Source organism: Thunnus maccoyii, chromosome 21, assembly GCF_910596095.1.
Source record: "Thunnus maccoyii chromosome 21, fThuMac1.1, whole genome shotgun sequence".
Taxonomy (NCBI): domain Eukaryota; kingdom Metazoa; phylum Chordata; class Actinopteri; order Scombriformes; family Scombridae; genus Thunnus; species Thunnus maccoyii.
The window spans coordinates 43,675-52,500 of record NC_056553.1 but is presented as its reverse complement, the minus strand read 5'-3'; the positions used below and the strand labels follow the sequence as shown (position 1 = coordinate 52,500).

At 45.8% G+C, this 8,826-nt stretch overlaps 1 protein-coding gene across 2 annotated transcripts in view; it reads right to left on the bottom strand.

Annotated features, from left to right (window-relative positions):
* Positions 1-8,826, bottom strand: part of lama1 (laminin, alpha 1) — a 52,671-nt gene that overhangs the window by 18,532 nt on the left and 25,313 nt on the right. For both annotated transcript variants that reach the window (XM_042399759.1, XM_042399760.1), the window contains exons 24-38: positions 8,516-8,749; positions 8,271-8,414; positions 6,558-6,737; positions 6,264-6,449; positions 6,019-6,146; positions 5,806-5,920; positions 5,276-5,416; positions 3,441-3,559; positions 3,276-3,365; positions 2,689-2,882; positions 2,448-2,590; positions 2,150-2,248; positions 799-910; positions 468-624; positions 166-376 (exon numbers count right to left, since the gene is read on the bottom strand). In XM_042399759.1, the coding sequence (XP_042255693.1) occupies positions 166-376; positions 468-624; positions 799-910; positions 2,150-2,248; positions 2,448-2,590; positions 2,689-2,882; positions 3,276-3,365; positions 3,441-3,559; positions 5,276-5,416; positions 5,806-5,920; positions 6,019-6,146; positions 6,264-6,449; positions 6,558-6,737; positions 8,271-8,414; positions 8,516-8,749 (2,253 nt within the window). The remainder of the gene's footprint in view (positions 1-165; positions 377-467; positions 625-798; positions 911-2,149; positions 2,249-2,447; positions 2,591-2,688; positions 2,883-3,275; positions 3,366-3,440; positions 3,560-5,275; positions 5,417-5,805; positions 5,921-6,018; positions 6,147-6,263; positions 6,450-6,557; positions 6,738-8,270; positions 8,415-8,515; positions 8,750-8,826) is intronic.

The following is an 8,826-nucleotide window of genomic DNA, read 5'->3' as shown; positions in this document are numbered from 1 at the left end:
GTGTGTGTTTACCTCGCTGTAGGTGTGTGTTTACCTGGCTGTAGGTGTGGCTGGCTGTAGGTGTGTGTTTACCTGGCTGTAGGTGTGTGTTTACCTGGCTGTAGGTGTGTGTTTACCTGGCTGTAGGTGTGTGTTTACCTGGCTGTAGGTGTGTGTTTTATTTACCTGATAGCGTTGGAGGAGAGTGTTTGCGTTGTCCAGCTGTTGTTGTGTTTGTGTGTTTCGTTGTGCAGCGTTGCTCAGTTGTGTGTGTGCATGTTGCAGCATTTCCATGTGAACAGAGAGGGAGGCGGTGAGGGGGCGGAGCCGCTCGTCAACCGCCACACTGCTGGACAGGAAGTGCACCTGCAGCAAGTTGATGACAGACTCTGTAAGGCTGAAGAGAGAGAGAGACATCATTAACACTGATCTTAAATAAAACATGTACATTAACACTGACACACACACACACACACACACACACACACCTGAGCTCCTGATTGGCTGCAGTGTTGGCGGCTGTTAGATTGACAGCTCTGATGGTTTCCAACATGGATGCCACCTCATCCAGCAAATACGTCTGATTGGCTGCACCTAACTCCACCTCTGTGGTCTGGTTCAGATGCCCCGCCTCCTTCTCAAGCACTGGACCAATCAGATATCACAATACTGTTTTAAATCATCATCTTTCACTTACTGAACAGCCTTTAAATGGTTTCTGTATCCTGGGCGTCACTGACAGGCTGCGGGGCATTAACATGTATTTTCTGCTGGTTATGATGTCACTGTGATGTGTTGCCGATGTAATCAGTATGTTACCCTGGATGTTGTCCTGAAGGTTGCCGATGCTCTCCAGCAGCAGTGCACCCTGGGAAAGACTGTTGTTGGTGGACACGCCCACTTCCTCCAGGTCGTGTGAAAGATGTGTGACCTAGCCAATCGGAGGACAGGAAAAATATGAACTCTATCAAAATGCTTCTGTGTTTTATATATTTAATATGTTATAATCTATGTTTGCAGATGATTCTGTGTTCTATATTTTAACATCTAATAATCTATGTGTGGCAGATTAGGTTTTTCTCCTTTCTTTCGGTCCACTTAATTGTCACTGGCTGGATTCAATGAATCAGCTTTGCGCTGGTTACTGGGCGGCGCCGTTCAGCGCTGTGTTTAGGCAGGCGTCTGTTCCTCGGGAGGATGTTTCTGCCTCTTCCTGGAACCTGGTTTCCGTGCTGGCTGGTGTGTGCACAGTTTGTCATACCAGCATATCTGCTGTGTTTCCTCAGACCTGGTCTCCCAGCCATTGTAAGATGTGCATTTTTACAATTTTCTTGTACCTTCGCTCTCTGGTATGTTTACATGAGTTGACATTCCTTTTAATTCAGGTGTCATTCCCACCTTGTAATTTTAGTGTTTTATGCACTTTGCAGGCCAGGCTACGCTTCACGGTGGGTGGCCCTTTCTAAACCCCCAGCCTCCCTCCCTGAGAGCAGTACGTGTTTTCACTTGTTTTTCTTTGTGGCAGCACTTCTGTTGTGTGATTCCCCCTCCTCGCTCCCCATACTGCTCAATTTTGCAAATTTTTTAGGTGCTAATTTGTTTTTTAAAGTTTGGAGACCTACTTGTCATTTAAAAAAAGAATTTTATTAATACAATATATATCCATTTTTTGCAATCACATCTCAATCCAGTGTTTTTTTCAAGCTTGCGTGACTGATTGAAATTCCCCGAGGTGGCATAGTTGACACTATTAAAAAAACAAAAAAACCCTCCCTCCCTCTTGCCTCATATGTTTACAGATTACTCTGTGTTCTACGTATTTAATGTGTTATAATCTATGCTTACAGATGTGTTCTATATGTTATAATCTATGTTTACAGATGTGTTCTATATGTTATAATCTATGTTTACAGATGTGTTCTATGTGTTATAATCTATGTTTATAGATGTGTTCTATGTATTTAATGTGTTATAATCTATGTTTATAGATGTGTTCTATGTATTTAATGTGTTATAATCTCTGTTTACAGATGTGTTCTATGTATTTAATGTGTTATAATCTATGCTTAGATGTATTCCATGTATGTGTATTATCAGCTGTTTGTCTTTAGAAGCAGCTGAACACTGAAACAGAAATGAGTGGAATGAGCCCAGCATGACTCATGGATACCTGCTGTAGCAGAGCGCTGAGGTCAGAGGTCAAATGACTTAAGTCATCCTCCACTCTGGACAGGTGGAGAGTGACAGAACTGTTCCCTGAAAACGCCACCTGTACAGACACACAGCAGGCAACACAGACGTAAATACTTTCAAACATCCGCAGGTGGAAACTTTACAGTGAAATCAGGAGATGGAAGTTATTCATATTTAAGCACAGACCACACCAGGCTCTGTGGTGCGTTCAGGGTCCATAAACATGTCTCTGAATTGTATCTGAGGGTTGTTATAGAGCCTCTGTGTGAGTCTACCTGGATGCTCCTGGTCTGGTTCTCCACCGCCACCAGCTGGCTGTAGGGCGCCATGGCAACACCGCTCATATTAACAGACAGGAAGTGGTTGTGTAGTTTCTCCAAGTCGTCCAGCAGAACACCGGTGCACTCGTCATCACAAGCTGGAGATAAAAACCAAACAGATATCATCTCTGATAACACAACATGAATGTGTGTGTGTGTGTGTGTGTGTGTGTGTGTGTGTGTCACCAGTACTCACACACACACTCTCCTCCCTGTAGGATGTGCCTCTCATCACACTGCTCACAGAGGTGACCTTTGACCCCATCCTTGCAGTCACACTGTCCAGTCAGTGGGTCACACAGCGGATGCAGCGAGCCCCACCCACTGCAGCTGCACTGTGAGCACCTCCCACCTGGCAGCGAGGGGTTACCATAGTAACCAGCAGAGCACCTGCAGGACGAGAGCGAAGAGTCAGAGCGGCCGTGCTCACGGGCTCAGAGGTCGGTCTTTGCCATGAACTTTGGTTGATAACTCCTAAATGTTTCCTCTAACGGCAGGTCAACAGATCTGTCAAACATCTCAACATCTACTGGATGAAACGATAAAACATTTGGTAAAGAAATCAAGTGTCCCAGACAACAGATCCTCTAACTTTAATCTACAACATCATCAGGTCAAACTGTTCATTTTTATCCAGTTTTGGTTTGTAACCAAATACCTGCACAACACAGAGCTGCTGGCACAGTGGTTACAAGTTAAACTCAGGCTGGATATTTGTTTTCTACTTTGACCAATGACACAGAGGTTATGGTCAGGTGACAGGTATGATGTCATGACTCTCACCTCTCACAGTATCTCCCCTCGTATCCCGTCTGACAGGCGGTGCAGCGGAAATCACCAGACGCTCCCTCTGACACACATGTGGGGCTGAAACTATACACACACAGTTAAAGTTGGTAAAATAAAGTAAATTAATAGAATACAGTAGAAAAGCAGTAGACGTCTCACCTGTTGTCGCGGAGGGGGCAGGAGCACAGCGAGCAGTCACTGATGGAGCCGCTGACGTTCCCATAATACCCCGGGGCACAAAGCTCGCAGCTCCGCCCACCGGTGTGATGCTGACAGTCCTGCATGAAAACATACCAACGTCATCATGTGTGTCCTCTACTGTCCTCTACTGACCTCTACTGTCCTCTACTGTCCTCTACTGTCCTCTACTGACATCTACTGTCCTCTACTGTCCTCTACTGACCTCTACTGTCCTCTACTGTCCTCTACTGTCCTCTACTGTCCTCTACTGACCTCTACTGTCCTCTACTGTCCTCTACTGTCCTCTACTGACATCTACTGTCCTCTACTGACCTCTACTGTCATCTACTGTCCTCTACTGACCTCTACTGTCATCTACTGACATCTACTGTCCTCTACTGACCTCTACTGTCTTCTACTGTCTTCTACTGACATCTACTGTCTTCTACTGACCTCTACTGTCCTCTACTGTCATCTACTGACATCTACTGTCCTCTACTGACCTCTACTGTCCTCTACTGACATCTACTGTCTTCTACTGACATCTACTGTCCTCTACTGACCTCTACTGACCTCTACTGTCCTCTACTGTCTTCTACTGACCTCTACTGACCTCTACTGTCCTCTACTGTCCTCTACTGACATCTACTGTCTTCTACTGACCTCTACTGTCTTCTACTGTCTTCTACTGTCATCTACTGACATCTACTGTCTTCTACTGTCATCTACTGACATCTACTGTCCTCTACTGACCTCTACTGTCCTCTACTGTCTTCTACTGACCTCTACTGTCTTCTACTGACATCTACTGACATCTACTGTCCTCTACTGACCTCTACTGACCTCTACTGTCCTCTACTGTCTTCTACTGACCTCTACTGACCTCTACTGTCCTCTACTGTCCTCTACTGACATCTACTGTCTTCTACTGACCTCTACTGTCTTCTACTGACCTCTACTGACATCTACTGTCCTCTACTGTCCTCTACTGACATCTACTGTCTTCTACTGTCTTCTACTGTCATCTACTGACATCTACTGTCCTCTACTGACCTCTACTGTCATCTACTGACATCTACTGTCCTCTACTGACCTCTACTGTCCTCTACTGACATCTACTGTCTTCTACTGTCTTCTACTGACATCTACTGTCTTCTACTGTCCTCTACTGACCTCTACTGACCTCTACTGTCCTCTACTGTCCTCTACTGTCCTCTACTGACATCTACTGTCCTCTACTGACCTCTACTGTCATCTACTGACATCTACTGTCCTCTACTGACCTCTACTGTCCTCTACTGACCTCTACTGTCCTCTACTGACATCTACTGTCTTCTACTGTCTTCTACTGACATCTACTGTCTTCTACTGTCTTCTACTGTCATCTACTGACATCTACTGTCCTCTACTGACCTCTACTGTCATCTACTGACATCTACTGTCCTCTACTGACCTCTACTGTCCTCTACTGACATCTACTGTCTTCTACTGTCTTCTACTGACATCTACTGTCTTCTACTGACATCTACTGTCCTCTACTGACCTCTACTGACCTCTACTGTCCTCTACTGTCTTCTACTGACCTCTACTGACCTCTACTGTCCTCTACTGTCCTCTACTGACATCTACTGTCTTCTACTGACCTCTACTGTCTTCTACTGACCTCTACTGACATCTACTGTCCTCTACTGTCCTCTACTGACATCTACTGTCTTCTACTGACCTCTACTGTCCTCTACTGACCTCTACTGACCTCTACTGTCCTCTACTGTCCTCTACTGACCTCTACTGTCCTCTACTGTCCGTGTGTTTACCTGACACTCTCCCGTCTCCTGGTCGCAGCTCTCACTGTGGTTGTTGCAGCGACAGGGAACACACGGACGCACAAACAGCGACCTTTGATCCTGAGACGACAACTCAGACCGAGGCTGATGGAAATAACCAGGAGCACAGTCCTACGGACAGACAGGTGAGACACAGACAGGTGAGACACAGACAGGTGAGACACAGACAGGTGAGACAGACAGGTGAGACACAGACAGGTGAGACACAGACAGGTGAGACACAGACAGGTGAGACACAGACAGGTGAGACAGACAGGTGAGACACAGACAGGTGAGACACAGACAGGTGATGTAATCTCAGGTACTGTAAAGATGCTATCAGAAAGTTCCAGTTGGCCATAGCAGTGTTCTGTATTTTGATTGGGCAGCAACAGGGTGCCACTTTGTTGCCGTGGCTACCAGCTACATGTTAACAGGCTACAGGCTGGACCAGTAACACCAACTCTCTCGCTGTGGCCTCTATGGTTGCCATGGTGACACAGCGAAAAAACATGGCTTACCTGACAGGACAGTCCGGCATATCCCGGCGGACAGATGCAGGACTCGATCAGTCTGGCCCCGCCCCCCTCAGCCTTCTCCGCCTCCTCTGCTGTTTCCATGGTGACGTTGGAAATCCTTACAGAACAATACATGATGATGTCACTGCTACGGCTGATGGTGACACTGCTAGGAGCGATGATGTCACTGGTATGACTAATGATGTGTGTGCATACCTGCTCTGCTGCAGTCTCGTCCCGTATGAAGCCTTGATGATGACGTACTGGACGTTACTGAGAACGGACATGAAGTCAGCACGACTCACCGGCTTCTCCGACACCGAGTTAAAATACTTCCACTTGTGCTGTGACACAAACACACACAATAACACATGATAACACACAAACACACACAGTTATAATAAACCATCATGTGTTTTATCTAAACACTGATGATGTTGATTCCCTGCAGCATGTCGTACCTCTGTCAGCCTGATGACATGCTGTGTCCTGATGCCGTTGCCAGGAGCAACCATGTCTGTGTATATGACCAGATTCATCAGGGTCCCACCCCTCATCAGCACCTGAGGCTCCCGATTGGCCAGCCCAGAGCCGTCCTCAGCATAAAAGGTCACAACATAAGACAGCAGGCCACCGTACGACAGCAGCTATAAAACAAACACAAAAAATACACAATAAAAAGTCAATATTTTGGGCCTAAGGTTGCAGTGTCAGTGTATTCAGGTGCTGTGAGACAACAGTTTGGGTGACAGTACCTGGTTGCCCTCGAACTGGCGGGGCAGTCTCCAGTAGAGCGGGCCGGCCAGCCTGCTGGTGTTGAGTTGACGGGTGTCGAGCAAAATGTCGTCGTTCTGCTGATAAACTCCAGATACTACACCCTGCAGGTTAGACTGACTGACCAATGTCAACAGAGCTGGAGAGCGAGCCAGGGTTATCTATGACGGAAGGAAGACAGAGAGTAAACCGGCTGCTTTCTGTCTTTCAGTTCAATTGGAAAAGTTTTATGTGCATGTGTACATGATTAATCTTAATATACTATCAGCTGGCCAAAAATTTGTATCATGGTACTTTTTTAAGATTCTGGCACTTTCACAGTATATCATGTTTTCTTTTTTTTTGCATGACTGGGCCTTTACATAGGTTTATAGCGGCTTATTCTACTGTCTACATAGAGTTTACATGAATTGCTTCAAAAGTTTGTTTCTGAGTCTGAATGAAAGTAAACACAGGAACTAGCCGCTTATAGGTGCATTAAGGTTAACTGCATAGGGAACTATATCCACTAACTGAACCACCCCACGCGGGTTTGTTTACATGTATGAGGCTGACTTTCACCGCGGTTAGAAGTAAGAAAACCAAAAAAACTAAGTGCAATGACAGATTATCCTGTGGACTATTATAAGGACAATTGGGAGTCATTTCACTTTGACTGGTCAACAGTATTTATCTGAGCTTGAGTACACAGAGAGGAGATAAAACAACTGAAAGAAGAAAAACAAAGAATGGAAGCAGAAATGCAACAGAATTGTCAGGACCGTCAGCGTACAGTTAATGTTAGCTCAGAGAAACTGCTGCAGTTCCTGCAGTCACTGCCCTCCTGAAGAGAGTCGAACCTGTTGCTGCCTCTCGGATGAGATTGATTTCAGCTGTGTAACTACTAAACATGGATTTACAGCATTTACCAACATTGTTGTGCTGGAGACTGTTTCACCTCTGAAAAAATCAACTGGAATAAAAGAGCGAGGCCACTGGACCAAACAGTCAGCACCACATAGTAAGAAAAATGAGATTACAACATGTAACTGTGTGAGGAATTACAGCACACGAGTCTCCATCATCCAGCAGTATGAAAGCTGCTCAGTGTGTATCTGAACTCCTCTGGAAACATCTAATTTAATCCACTAAATTACTACTTTTCTAGCATGAACAGACACTGAGCTCTTTGCAGCCTCAGACGTAAACAAACCGACGTGCAGACTGACCAGATGTAGTGAGCTATAATGCTGCTACAGGTGGACAGTTCCTGTGTTTACTGACATTCAGACTCACAAACTTTTGAATAAATTCATTAAAAATCACGAGGCCTCGTTCGCCCGAATCTCAGTAACGGAGCTACCTGGCTCGTTAGCGAGCTGAACCCAGCATGACATTTGGCAGTGTCATTTTGTAAATGTACAATTATTAGTGTTACAAATTGTTATGTGTCACAGATTGTTGTGTGCCCTGTTAGACAGAGTTAGCTGTGGGTTATTAATTGTTTATGTTTATTGTTCTTAATCTCTATATATTCCAGATCATAGTGCTCTTCACAGCAATTATATATTTTGATGCCTATTGAAGAGTCACAGCAATTATTTCAGCTATGCACCAGTACGGCGGTTTATGAAAAAGTCATATCGTATAGGAAATTAAAACCGGTAAACCAGATGAACCAGTATATTTATATATATGTGTGTTTCTATACTCACTGGGACTCTGCTGAGGCCTCCCTGCTCCTCACAGTCTCCACTCAGACCGGAGCAGAAACACTGAGAGCAGCCGTCTGGACTCTCAGCCGAGAGACCGAACCAACCAGAGATGCACTCCTCGCAGCGCCGGCCGGCCACGCCCACCTGAACGAACACACACACACACACACACACTCAGTTTACTTTACACACACACACACACACAGTGTTACCTTGCACACACACACACACACACACAGTGTTACCTTGCACACACACTCTCCAGTGTGTTGACAATCACACACTTTCAGTGTCGTGTTGCAGAACTCCTCCTCTGTTCCCGCCATGTCACAGCCACACGCCGAGCATGCTGGGAAACCATAGTGACCAGGGGCACACTGGTCACATAACCTGCCAGAGAAGCCGTCTCTGCACCGACACTGCCCATTGGTCAGATCACACTGAGGGGCGGAGCTTCCCTCTGCATTGCAGCTGCATGGCTGAAGAGAGATGAGGCTGTTAGTGTGTGTTTAAATGTGTGTATTTGTGTATATTAGTGTGCATTTAGTGTGCATGT